The sequence below is a fragment of the Chiloscyllium punctatum genome, chromosome 49 (genome assembly GCF_047496795.1).
Source record: "Chiloscyllium punctatum isolate Juve2018m chromosome 49, sChiPun1.3, whole genome shotgun sequence".
Taxonomy (NCBI): Eukaryota; Metazoa; Chordata; class Chondrichthyes; order Orectolobiformes; family Hemiscylliidae; genus Chiloscyllium; species Chiloscyllium punctatum.
In genome coordinates this window covers 5,263,968-5,278,324 of record NC_092787.1, presented here as the reverse complement: position 1 = coordinate 5,278,324, position 14,357 = coordinate 5,263,968, and the positions used below count along the sequence as shown (strand labels likewise).

Here is a 14,357-nt window from a genome sequence, read left to right as displayed (position 1 = left end):
ACACAGCTGACTCTGTGGGAATTTTGCCTGGGAAATTGAGAATTCCAATGGGTAATTCCCCTTTGTTGAGCCCTTTGAGAAAACACTAGAGAATTGAGGCTTCCACTTCCATCAAGTTAATAGTTACCCAGGAAAATTTAAAAACTTAATCAAAATGTATTTTTAAAAATTAAATTAAAAACCTAGTCTGCCTCCTGGGTAACTTTTAAAGTGACCCCCTCAACTCTGTGCCAACTAACTCCCATTCCCCAACTACATTGTCCCCAGCTTTATAGACCCTTGAGCAAGCATTATTCCAGATCCACAGGACCCAACGTTACTCGATATACCCGTTGCCTGTCAGCCCAAACTCCCCCCACCTCACTCAAGCAAACTCACACTCCTTTCTCCACCATTACTTTCCACTGGCCCTGCCACACCCACCATTGCCCAACCTACCCTATGCACTATTACTTACCTGACACCCCACCACTTTAGCCACATTAACTCTTTTCGTACCCTTTCAGTGACCGTTAAAGTGTCTGGCTGTGCTGCTGGACATTTTACATCACAGATCATGGCAACTGACTGCTGCATAAGGGACTGTGGCTCGACTTCACCAAATGATGCTCCGCTATTAGGGAAACTGTTGATTTTGTAATTGCTCAGGATTTCTAAGTGGCTTGGATAAAAATTCCCAGGTATAAATGTGGAGCTCATGTGAACGTAAAGATAAAATGAGTGAAGTCACAATCCAACTGGGTGTGCCACCCTCAGAATATCTGGGCCAGACTTCTAAATGCATTGCAGAGAAATAAAAATCATCCTAGACAGCACTTTTATGCTTTTAAGGTTTGTGACGATTTTTAGCTCGGGTTATGGTTGAAGTTGTTGGTCGATTTGCCAAGCTGGTTGATTTCCTTGCAAACGTTTTGTATCCCTCCTAGGTGACATCTTCAGTGCTATATGGTGTCCGGATGAAATGCTGTTGTTGTGACCTGCCCTGAATTTACATGGTTATGCCTGCTGTAGCAGGTAGTTCAACTGGTTTTGTACAGTGGTGGTTCTTAGATGGGGTCTATTTCAATGTGTTTGTTTATGGAGCCAGGGGATAAATATCAGGCCTCCAGAAATTCCTGAGCTCATCTTTTTGTCACCTGTCCTGGTATGGTAAGGTTGTTCCAATTAAATTGGTGTCCTTCACTGTCAGTGTGCATTGATATGAGGAAAGACTGGTCATATTGCTTTGTTGCAAGCTGCTGCTCATGTATTCTGGAGGAGAGTTTCCGGTCTGTTTGACCCATGTCATGTATCTCACGTTTGCCGCATAGTATTTTATATATCACATTTGTCCTGCATGTTGCGGGTATAGTCTTATGCCCTGGATAGTAACTGACAGTGTGGCTGTCGGTTTGTGCTGTCATTATTCCCAGAGGATGTAGAAGTCTCACCGTTCATTGAGACATTTCTAACATAGGGTGGGGTGGTCAGTGTATTCCTTAGTTTGCCAGGCATTGGCAGATGAAGCTGATAGGGCACCCATTATTGGCAAAGATTTGTATAAGTGTTCCTCTTCTTTGCTGAGTTTGGGGTATTGCAGTATTGCAGCTCGTTAACACAGGGCCTTGACATAACACTCTGGATTTTGGGGTGGTTATTGTAGTAACTGAGGTTCTGGTCTGTATGTGCAGACTTTCTATACACTTTGGTAAGGAACTCACTGTTGGTCATTTGTTCAACCAGTACGCTTAAAACAGGAGTTGGTTGTTCTCTTCTCTGGTCAACTTGATCCCGATAAACGTGCTGTTGAGGAGATAGTGTGTACTTACCGTTTAACAAAAACAAAGGTATCGTCTACGTATCTGATTAATAATTTGGGCTGGATCGGGGGGCGTTGGTGGAAGAGCTGTGCTTTCTAGGCTTTGCATTACTGCTTCAGCAATGAGCATGCCTATGATTTGTTCATATACCTGGTCATTAAAGACAAAGTGGGTGGCAAAGACTAGGTCTAGTTGTTTCAGAATATTATCTTTGCTGATAGACTGACAATGAAACTGTTGTCCGTTTGTTTAGAAGTGCAGTTAGTGTTTCCTTTGCTAGTGTTATATTGCTAGAGGTGAACAATGCTGCAATGTAAGACCATAAGACATAGGAGTGGAAGGCCATTTGGCCCATCGAGTCCAATCTGCCATTTAATCATGGTTGATGGGCATTTCAACTCCACTTACCTGCATTCTCCCCGTAGCCCTTAATTCCTTGTGACATCAAGAATTTATCAATCTCTGCCTTGAAGACATTTCGCATCCCGCCCTCCACTGCACTCCACGGCAATGAATTCCACAGGCCCACCACACTCTGGCTGAAGAAATGTCTCCGCATTTCTGTTCTGAATCGACCCCCTCTAATTCTAAGGCTGTGCCCACGGGTCCTAGTCTCCTCACCTAACGGAAACAATTTCTTGGCGTCCACCCTTTCCAAGCCATGTATTATCTTGTAAGTTTCTATTTGATCTCCCCTTAACCTTCTAAACTCCAATGAGTACAATCCCAGGATCCTCAGCCGTTCCTCATATGTTAGACCTACGATTCCAGGGATCATCCGTGTGAATCTCCGCTGGTCACACTCCAGTGCCAGTATGTCCCTCCTGAGGTGTGGGGCCCAAAACTGGACACATTGCAACAGATAAATGACAACATTGCATTGGCTTTCTTAATCACGGATTCAATCTGCATGTTTACCTTTAGATAATCCTTGACTAGCACTCCCAGATCCCTTTGTACTTTGGCTTTATGAATTTTCTCACCATTTAGAAATTAGCCCATGATTGTATTCTTTTTTCCAAAGTGCAAGACCTTGCATTTGCTCAGTGAACTTCATCAGCCATTTCTTGGACCACTCTCCCAAACTGTCTAGATCCTTCTGCAGCCTCCCCACCTCCTCAGTACTACCTGCCTGTCCACCTATCTTTGTATCATCGGCAAACTTCACTAGAATGCCCCCAGTCCCTTCATCCAGATCATTAATATATAACGTGAACAGCAGCGGCCCCAACACTGAACCCTGTGGGACACCGCTTGTTACCGGGTGCCATTCCGAAAAAAGAACCTTTTATCCCAACTCTCTGCCTTCTGTCAGACAGCCAATCCTCAATCCATGCCAGTAGCTCACCTCGAACACCATGGATCCTCACCTTACTCAGCAGCCTCCCATGTGGCACCTTAAAAAGGCCTTTTGGAAGTCTGGATAGACCACATCCACTGGGTTTCCCTAGTCTACCCTACTTGTCACCTCTTCAAAGAATTATTGACAATTTGAAAGATGTTGATTTTTATTCTGAGGAGTTTAGAGTCAGTTGTTAAACAACTTAAGTGCTCTTGACCAATACTATTTTGTGAATATGCTGTTTGTTTGGAGTTAGCTCCTGATGAATGGGCAACTGTGCAATCTTCACTTGTATTCCATAGTGATGTAATTTTATTGTTGCCTTCTTCCCTTAGACAAATACACTGATTCTGAGAAAACAGAAATGCTTGAACTTTATTTCTTCCACTTCGTTCTCCTTTTGATGCTTAACAGAAGGTCGGTTGATTACTACGATCAGTCTGATTTTCACCATCATTCAGCCATTGATAATCGTAAGAATCACAATTACTACTACATTCATTCTGATCATCTGACCTTTGGACCACACACTGCAGTGACGAAATATATTTAATTTCCTCATCATCCATTCTAAGTTTAGGTTGATAGAATTGCCTGAGAAGTTCCTTCATCAGTTGATAACCAAGCTTTTGTGTCAATGGTGATTGTTGAAGTTGGAGTTGGAGTTGATGATAAAGATGCAAATGTCTTTCCCGTTCCTTTTGCAGAAGGTGCATATTGACAGTTGACTCCGGAGTCTTGAGAGACATTTTCAAAATTCTCAGAACTATTTCTTTTATTAGACGAACAGTTATTTATTTTCTGTTCAGTACAGTGAAATCTAGTTTTGAAATGATTTCTTTCTGAATGGGATAAACAGCTTGAACTTTCACATTTTTAGTTACACTAGATTGGTTTTCTGAAAATAAATCTTTCCTTCATCCATGTTGAATTATCTTGGATGTTCCAGGTTTGGGATTAGTCAGAAAACGCTCTTTAGTCCTACAGCTCTTATCTGTTGAACCCTTATCCTTTGAACATTTTTTGATACTTAATGAACCTTTCTTAAGGATTTCCTTATTGGGTGTAGTGTGACTTAGCCACATGCCTTTTGAGGGGTTCTCCAAAAGCGCATCTTTATTTGCTATTTTAGATGTGGAACACAGGACATTAGGTGAATGAAAAACTGATGTTGATTTTGGCTGTATTGTGTTTTTAGTCTCACAAGACAACTGTTCAATTTTCGATTTCACATTTTTCTGTATTAATTTTTTTCTCCATGTTGTACAAGGTGTTTCCTTAATACATTTCAGAGATGGGCTTCTAGCTCCTTGACATCCATTATGTATTGTGCTGGATGTTTTGGTTCCTCTCTTTAGTTCTTTTACCCTATCTGCATAGCATAAAGTGTTCAGTGTATGTTCTGTGGCTACATAGCTAGGTGAAATATGAGCTATCATACAGGTTTTAGAATTCCCAATAAATGAGTCTTTCAATACCAGTGTAAGCTTGCTTTACCTAAAGGGTGTGTGAGGATGTTCCTGGTCCAAAGCTCGAATACACTTAGGGCCAAGAGACTGATTTATTTCAGCTCCTTCTATTTTAGTTTGTTTGTTGGAATCCCTGGCATCAGCAGCACTCTTACTCCCAGCTAGATCAACGAAAGAAATCCTTCCAACAATTGTATCATCATTTAGGTTTTTAAGCTGGACTTGAACAATGGCATGTGAACATGAGGAATCTGTATTTATCCCAGAAGCACCAGTACTCCATGCTTTACTACCCCAAGAAATCACCTCAAACAAGGCTGGCACTGCATCCATTTGAATTTCACACAATCCCACAATTTGTACTGTATAGTTGCCATCTTCCCTGGCAAACAATCCTTTTCGCCTATTCAACAAGTCATATAGTTGGCCACAGTATATCTCAAAGAAGTTATCCAGATGAAAAGAGGTCTGTCTCACTTGGATGTCTGCAATTGTGTGAAGATGTCCTCAGCAGCAAGTGCATACAGCCCTGGATTTTGATCAGTCCCAATCATAGTATAAGTTTTTCCAGCTCTAGTCTGCCCATATGCAAAGCACATTGCCATTCCATTGTTGGACATATTGCTTCAAATCAACTGCTTCCTTTTTCTCATGAAAAAGGACAGAGCTATTTTCTTCCACTTTTGCAACATCAATTTCTCCACGTCGCACTTCTCTTACTCCAAGGTCGCTTTCGAACACAAACGTGGATTTTTTCAACCTCAATCCATGCCTGTTCTTTCCCAGGGTTCACAGGCCTCAAGACAGCACGTGGTAGTCCATAATTTATCCTGAAACATGCAAAATCATTTTTGTATTTTGGATTGTTGAGCAAGTTTCCTTCTCAGGAAGAGAGTGCATATCCTTTAGATATAACTTGACAGGTAGCTGGTCAACTGAAGGAGGTTTCAACAATCCTGAAGGAGTATCCTGAAGATGATTTTCAGATGGTAGCTGAGGATAGCTACTGGTTTCAGAAACCTGACTGATATTGTCCCTTTTATGATTAGGTATGTACTCAAAGTTCAACTGACACCGAGGGCCAGGTTTAGTTCTCTCCACAAAGACATGAAGTGATTCTGGCTGGAACAGTCAGTACTTGCACTGGCATCATGGTCCTCATTTTGTACAGCTTTATAATTTGAATGAGTTGGAATAAACGCTTTTGATCATGCATGCTATGCATTCCCAGCACAGAGTAATCATTCATGGTCAGCTTAACTAGATCTTGTGATTTCAGAAAACCCATTGTTATGAAGTGAGTGTAGTACTGCTCCAGTCCAGCTTCACGCGGACATTCGTTGAGACACGAGGACATTCTACCACTTGTATTGCCACAACTTTGCAGCATTCCCTCATTCTGCCTTTCTCCCTTCTACCATAACAAGACGACCGCTCGGATCCATGGTAACACCGCCAGCCGTTTGAAAGGCGCACAACACAGCACGCGTGCATGTGCGCTGCGACCCCGCACATGGGGTCAAATGGATACCCTACCAGCTTCATCCGCTGATGCCTGGCATACAAGCACCAAGAAAACACTGACCCCCAAACACCGACTACCCTACACTACATTAGAAACATCTTAGAACAAACAAGACTTCTACATCCTCTGGGAATAATGACAGCACAAACCAACAGCCATACTTTGCCAGCTACTATCTTTGACAAAAGACCCCATACCCATAACATGCAGGACGAATGTGATATATAAAATACTATGTGGCAAACATGAGAAACATTACATAGGTCAAACGGACAGGAAACTCCACCAGAATACATGAGCACCAACTTGCCACAAAACAACACGACCAGTCCTTCCTCAAATTGAACAGATTGGCCCCATGCAAACATTTCAAGGCTCCCTGCCTGCAGAAATTCCCATCTGTGCGCCACATTGCTCACAGCCTGGTTATGACGGTAGAAACAATGACTGCAGATGCTGGAAACCAGTAAAATCTACGTTTTGGGCAAAAGCCCTTCATTAGGAATACTGATGAAGGGCTTTTGCCCGAAACGTTGATTTTACTGCTCCTCGGATGCTGACTGAACTGCTGTGCTTTTCCAGCACCATTCTAATCTAGATCCTGCCTGGTTATGATGCCTGGTGATGCTACATCTGAAATGCTGCACATACTTTGAGTGTGACATGCTAGCATGACACAGAGGAAGGATAGTTACAACTGTTCTCAGCAGCAATCTTCAGTTGCACACATTCTTGGAGAATGATCATAGACAGGTCTGACTAACCTCTGCTAACCTTCATCTGCAAAGAAATACCAAAAAAGACAATTGACAAGTAACAGTTATGTTAAACCCGCAGGTGACTCTGGTGGTACTATGCTTGAGAACGGTATACAATTGTAGTCAAACTAATAAACAAAAGAAGAAAATGCAACACTTACAGGGATAATACTAGACCAGAGAAATTATTGAATTAAAAAAGTTAACATTCTCTAGACCTCTTATTTAAAATTAAAAAGGTGATTGGATAGCAAAATGGAGGAAATATTTCCATTTGTGGCAGAATTTAAAACTAGAGTCATGCATACAAGTTAGCTAACAATAAATCCAATGAGGAAAAATATTTTCACTGATTAGAATGTGAAGCACTAACACAGGGAATGGTTGATGTACGTGGTTTAGATTTTTTGAAAAAGGAGTATAGACTAGTGCATAAAAAAGGATTAGAAAAATATGCTGAAAGGTTGAGATGTAGCAGTCAGAATGAGGGGGGTATGCTCACTGGGCCAAGTGGCCAATTTCTGTGCTCTACAAAATATACTATGTATATGTTACAGGAAAAATATATTCTTTATAAGTTAATATGCAAGCATCTTAAAACACCACAGGTATTTTTAAAGTCCTTTAAGTTGGGCACATCAAGCAGGAACCCACAAGTTGAAATATCAGGTTGTTACTGGTCCTGGCACAGTGCTGCACATATTAGTGCAATAGGTTTAGCTTGCTTTATAGACTATTCAATATATGACTGAAAATATGCAGACAGAATCACAGAACAGCAGCAGGGTGGAAACAGGCCATTTGGCCCAAAACGTCCACATCAACCCTCTTGAGTAACCCACCCAGACCCATTCCCCTACTATATTACTCAACATTTCCCTTGACTAATGCAACTACCTTACATACCCCTGAGCACTATGGGCAATTTAGCATGGCCAATTCACCATCTTAGGTGCAAGGTACTTAGGTACAAAACCTTGGGAATAAATGATGTAATCTATCTGGATTTCCAGAAGGTTCTTAAAGTGCTTCAATGAAGTAACAAAGAATTAATGAGGGCAGAGTGGTAGTTGTGATCTATATGGACTTCAGTAAGGCATTCGACAAGATTCCCCATGGGAGATTGGTGAGCAAGGTTAATACTCATGTAAAACAGGTAGAACTTGCCATTTGGATACAGAACTGGCGCTAAGGTAGAAGACAAAGGGTGGCAGTGGAGGGTTGTTTTACAGTCTAGAGGCCTGTGACCAGTGGCACGCCACAAGGATCGGTGGCACTATTCTTCATCAGTTAAAAAAGTGATCCGGATATGAGCATAAGAGGTATAGTTAGTAAGTTTGCAGAGGACACCAAAATTGGAGGTGTCGTGGACAGCGAAGAAGGTTACCTCAGATTACAACGGGATCTTGACCAGATGGGCCAATGGGTTAAGTAGTGATAGATGGGAGTTTAATTAAGATAAATGTGAGGTGCTGCATTTTGGGAAAGCAAATCTTAGCAGGACTTATACACTTAATGGTAAGGTCTTAGGGAGTGATGCTGAACAAAGAGACCTTGGGGTGCAGGTTCATAGCTCCTTGAAAGTGGAGTCACAGGTAGATAGGATAGTGAAGAAGTTTGGTATGCTTTCCTTTATTGGTCAGAGTATTGAGTACAGCAGTTGGAGGTCATGTTGCAGTTGTACAGGACATTGGTTAGGCCACTGTTGGAATATTGCGTGAAATTCTGGTCTCTTTCCTATCTGAAAGATGTTGTGAAACTTGAAAGGGTTCAGAAAAGATTTACAAGGATGTTGTCAGGGTTGGAGGAACTGAGCTAAAGGGAGAGGGTGAATAGGTTAGAGCTGTTTTCCCTGGAGCATTGGAGGCTGAGGGGCGACCTTATAGAGGTTTATAAAATTATGAGGGGCATGGATAGGATAAATAGACAAAGCCTTTTCCCAGGGGTGGGGGAGTCCAGAACTAGAGGACATAGGTTTAGGGTGATAGGGGAAAGATATAAAATAAGACCTAAGGGGCAACTTTTTCACATAGAGGGCGGTCAGTTTATGGAACGAGCTGCCAGAGGAAGTGGTGGAGGCTAGTACGATTGCAACATTTAAAAGGCATCTGTATGGGTATATGAATAGGAATGGTTTGGAGGGATATGGGTCAGGTGCTGGCAGGTGGGACTAGATTGGGTTGGGTTATCTGGTTGGCATGGACAAGTTGGACTGAAGGGTCTACTTCCGTGCTGTACATCTCTATGACTCTATGGAGAATGCTCAATAAGATAAGACCCCATGAAGTTAGGGGCACAGTACTGGCATGGATAGATGATTGGCTGACTGGCAGAAGGCAGAGAGAGAGGGGATAAAGGGATCTCTCTCAGGATGGTAGGCAGTGACTAACGGAGTTTCACAGAGCTCAACATGAGACCACAACTATTCACATAATATATTAACAGTCTGGCTGAAGGAACTGAAGGCATTGTTGCCAAGTTTGCTGATGATAGAAAAATAAATTTAAATGCATTAATAATTTTAAATTAATAATTGATTGCTCCCCATCATGCTATAACATGCTTGAATGTTACATTTAAATTATTTTAATGCTACTCTACAGGAGTCAGGCATAATATAGAACTGAATTTATTTAAACAGGCAACAGAAATCTGAAGCACTTTGTTGTTTAGAATAATGTTTATAGATAACAGTGCCATCATTGCGTCTGAACACTATTGGAAAATAAAAGCAATTACAGCACTTACTCAGTTAACCTGGAATCAAGATTGCCAATCCAGAGTCTATGTCCCTCTTGTGAGGAGCTTTCAGATAGAATAGAAGCATTTTCCAGTGGAAGAGATTCATTTTCAGTCCCCATATGTCACTAGAAGAAAGCAAAACTTTATCACAGTTTCAACACTTCCCGAAGTGCTTAAGTACTTTTGAAATGTGGTCTGTGTTGTAACATAGGAAACATGGAACAGCAAGGTCCCCAACATGACAATGAGATAAATGGTGAAATTAACAACTTTTTAAAGAGATACTGGTTGGGAAATAAGTATTTTTCAGCACACCAGTGAGAAATGCTAGTATTTGTTGGAATCATGTTATTTGATTTCTGATGCCCATCCAACGGTAAATGGGGCTCTAATTTAATTTCTCATCTTTCAGATGAGACATCAGACTAAGTATTGCACTGGTGTCAGCCAAGATTAAGTGCTCAAGCCTATGGTGTGCAACTTGAACTAGACAACCTTCTGACTGAAAAATGAGACCTATTCTGACACTACAAGAACAACTAACAGATACATTGCTAATTTAGAATTACTTTTCAATTAGTTTCAATTAGTGATTGAAGACAGACAATACAAAGTATTGCACTCATTCCTTTCGTAATAGCCAACTTACAAAACACACTGGCCAAATTAAGCTACTTTCCAACAGGACAATACTATTCTGACCGCAAATTACATTGCTTAGCATACTTTATCTCAGTTTAAGAAATGGGCAAACACCATCCTCCCCCTATGTGTACTACTGTTTGCACCACAACTCCTTTGTGGATACTCAAGTTGGCAATGTGTAAGTCAGCCATCATGACCAAAAAAAAACAAGACATTCAAATAGTCACAAGGACCATGGCTGCTTTGAGAAAAAGTGCACACATGTTGATGAATTTGGCCTAACCAGTAGAAACTGACATGTGAAATATACAAATTTAGGAAGAGATAGGAGTTGGTGGCCAGCATCCTGAAAACCAGAGCAGCACAAGATTAACAACATCCTAGAGATTCGGAAGAAAACTACCAAACAAGGTAAGCAAGAAAGGAAAGAAATCAAAACCTTAAAATTAAACACAGAAACGTGAAGTACTTTGTATAGTGAAAAATAACATAATTGTCATCAAAGTGTGATTTTTGTTTTGGATGTTTAATCATTACATAATAGTCTAGACAATGGCATACTGTAAAGCCAAATTAACAAAGTCTATGTTGGAGGCTATATATGAAAATGTATGGAGCCAAAATCTGACAGCATCTCATGTAATAAACCTGGCCACCAACACACAAGACAGATACTCAGGCCCTCTAGACAATTAACACACAAGACATAAAGCATCTTACAAGAAAGGCCAATGTATATTACCTCTTCAGAAATAATTGCAAACGTTTACATTATTCAGACAGATTTTCATGGTCTACAATATGTATTATAACATTATTGCATTGTACTACAAATGATCCTGCATAAGTCAGAAAACTTGTTTGACAATAATTTACATTTCTCACACACTTTATAGGATCAAACAAAAATCAGAAAACAATGTGAAGCTATCACCTATGGGTGTGGATGAAGTTTGTTGGAATGGGGATGTGCAGGGGAGAATCTAAAATTTGTTATTTCTCAGCAATGATTGAAAATACACTTGGAGAGTTCATGGGAAGCTTCGAGAGACAGGAAACAAAGTTGCAACGTCGATGGTCAGAAGTCAAATACAGTAAATGACAAATAGCTGCAAGTGCTGTAGCAAAGGTAGAATGAGAATAAACATTGACCCATGCTGGATCCAAGATCAAAAGACCAAGGTTGTGGAGGCTGAAGTGATAACACAAAGGAATTTAGGAGGGGACCCTCAACCAATTCATTTAAGCAACCAGGAGAGCCTGTTAAGAACATGGGTTGTGAAGTGAAGTTTATGAAGTGCAGTTTGCAGAGGTTACAAAAGTAAGGAAGTAATTAAAGAAAACAACTTAAGCACATGATAATATTGTTGCTTGACACTGCTATGTGCTCCCTTATTCCAGCTGGCGATGCTGAGCGTTATCCCATTTTGCCTGAAACGCATTTTTCTCTACAGAATTGCGCTTTTTGGACAGCTAGTTACTTCTTATAAAAAGGATTTATATCATACCTTTAGTTTAGGGGGAAAAGCACACAAAAGAACTTCACAGCAGTGCCAGACAAAATTCACACCCAGCCATTTAGAGACAGGTTACCAGAAAGTTTGATCAAAGAGGCAGGTTTTAAGAACCATCCAAAAAGAGGGGGGGGGGGGGGGCGGGGCGGTGTTCAGTAGGAAATTCAAAAACATCTGGCCTTCGTAGTTGTATGGATGGGAGACGGAGAGGGAAGAAAGATAAACTTAGGGCGAATTGCAAAGGACTGACATTATAACATGAGGGGCCTTTCTCCATTTGTCCTGTGGCTACTGTATGGACATGAAACAGGCTCGTCTGCGTCGGTGGGTCGAGATTAATCCCCGAGTGGGGTAAATCTCTGTCACTGCGAGAGTAACTCCCGAAGAGTCAAACGTAAAGGAAAGGCCGCTCTACGTGACTGACTTCGCCTCGGGCCCAAGTTTCTGGCTCATTCACTTCCGTTCGGATTCCGGGCGACCGCTTAAAGCGGCGCTATTTGGTTGATTTGAAACTCCCTCCACCCAGCGGCATTCCAGTTCCATCAACCTCCCTCACGACGTCCGTTACCTGTCCACGCGGGTGAACCTTTCATTCCCTCGTCACTCCCAGTTTCCCCCTTTCATTACATCCGGTCTAGACAACAGCCTAACCTTTCACCTCGCCGCAGACTCTTCCGGTTCGTGCCGTCACTCAATGGGCGGAAAAGACCACATTGCCCGTCGGGCGACGCGTGGCGTCCTCGCGCAGCCTTCCCAGCGTAGCCGGACGGAGCATTCTGGGTGATGTAGTCCCTTTGCCCCATACACACAGTGGGTTGGCCCGGATGTGGCAGCAGGGTGAACGCTAGGAGCAACGGAGACTCTTGAAACTCATTGGGCAGGTAGTTGATCTTCGGGTCTCATTGATCCCATTGACAATAAAAACAACAATAATAACGGCCACTTTAATAGAAATGTATTGTATTAAGGTGAAAGCATCCCCGATTTAAACTTTTAATGTCTTGAACTCTCTCCGCTTTCAGGCCACATTGTCCTTCAGTGATAATGCTGTTCCGCAGGGTCAGGTTGCTAACAGATGTCAGTGATCAGCCCCATGTGTTTATAAATTGTTATGGTTCATAGTAATCATATAATTTAAATAATAAGTGTAATGGGGGAGTAGCTCCAGGGGTAATTGTTCTTCCGCGCCTAAAAATATTGTCTCCTCTCCTCGTAATAATGTTCGGAATTTGCTTTAGTTTCTGTGGCGTAGCATAGTGCTACAGTATTTATTCTCCTTTTGATTGTTCAGAAAATTGGCCGACCTCATTTTGATGATGAAATTGATGCAAATTGTTCTATTTGCGTTAATGAAAAGTACATTTGTAGAGACGAGTGAGTAGCATTTTTGGAGTTCTGCAGGTTTCCGTCAACTGCATAAAAATGTTTAACACATTACTCTTCCTTATTGTACATGGCTTTCCGGTTTCATAATTTGTGCACTTTTGCTCACCTAATCATTGGAGAAGTATTATTGCCTTTGAGATTCTGTGATGAGGTGTTTCTGGCAAGGTTATCATTTGTTGCTCATTCCTAACGGTCCTCTGGGCCCTTTAAGTCTGGGGTCATATGGAGGCCCGACCGGGTGAGGACGGCAGATTTCCTTCCATCTTTCTTATTAGTAGATTCATGGTCATTCAGTTTTTAATTCCAGATTTTTTATTTTTTATTCAAATTAAATCATTTGCCATGGTGTGATCTGAACTTTGCTCCCCAGAATGTTACTTGGGTCTGTAGATTAATAATCAACTGATAATACCACTAGGCCATCACCTCCCTTGTAATGAATAAAGTCAGAAGTCACATAACACCAGGTTATAGTCCAACAGGTTTATTTGAAATCACAAGCTTTTGGAGGGCTGCTTCTTCATCAGGTGAAATAGGGGGAAGTGTACAGACACAGAATTTATAGGTGGAGAGATGATTGCAAAATAATTCCAAGAGTAATTAATAGTGTCAAAAGATGGTGCAAGTGGTGTGAGTGGCGTGTCAGCTTGAATAACAAGTCTTGTTATTGACACTCCACTCACACCATTTGTACCTTCTTTTGACACTCTTAATTACTCTTGGAATTATCTTGCAGTTATCTCTCCACCTTTTCATTCTGTCCCTATGTGCTTCCCTCCACTTTACCTGATGAAGAAGCAGCCCTCCGAAAGCTTGTGATTTCAAATAATCCTGTTAGACCATAAGACATAGGAGCAGAAATTAGGCCGTTCAGCCCATTGGGTCTGCTCTGCCATTCAATCATGGCTTTTAAGTTTCTCAACCCCGTACTCCCGCTTTCTCCCCTTAACCCTTAATACTCAAGAATGTATCTATCTCGGTTTTAAATATACTCAATGACCTGGCCTCCACAGCCTTCTGTAACAACAAATTCCATCGATTCACCATTCTCTGGCTGAAGAAGTTTCTCCTTATCTCTAAAAGGTCTTCCCTTTACTCTAAGCCTATGCCCTTGGGCTCTAGTCTCTCCTACCAATGGAAGCATCTTCCCAACATCTACTCTCTACAGGCCATTCAG

At 41.5% G+C, this 14,357-nt stretch overlaps 2 protein-coding genes and 1 pseudogene across 5 annotated transcripts in view; 1 reads left to right on the top strand and 2 right to left on the bottom strand.

Annotated features, from left to right (window-relative positions):
* The window catches only part of rbm18 (RNA binding motif protein 18), a 41,047-nt gene extending 28,575 nt beyond the window's left edge, over positions 1–12,472 (bottom strand). The window contains exons 1-2 of one of the 4 annotated variants that reach the window (XM_072566364.1): positions 12,363–12,472; positions 9,642–9,760 (exon numbers count right to left, since the gene is read on the bottom strand). In XM_072566364.1, coding sequence (XP_072422465.1) covers positions 9,642–9,754 — 113 coding nt within the window. In that variant the 5' untranslated portion in view covers positions 9,755–9,760; positions 12,363–12,472. The other 3 variants (XM_072566365.1, XM_072566366.1, XM_072566367.1) reach the window with 3 other exon arrangements.
* On the bottom strand, positions 3,319–6,123 carry LOC140469227 (kinesin-like protein KIF24; annotated as a pseudogene).
* An 88-nt stretch (positions 12,473–12,560) lies between the features above and the next one.
* The window catches only part of mrrf (mitochondrial ribosome recycling factor), a 46,421-nt gene continuing 44,624 nt past the window's right edge, over positions 12,561–14,357 (top strand). Inside the window, exon 1 of the mRNA XM_072566363.1 lies at positions 12,561–12,675. The gene's annotated coding sequence lies outside the window, so the exon portion shown is untranslated. The remainder of the gene's footprint in view (positions 12,676–14,357) is intronic.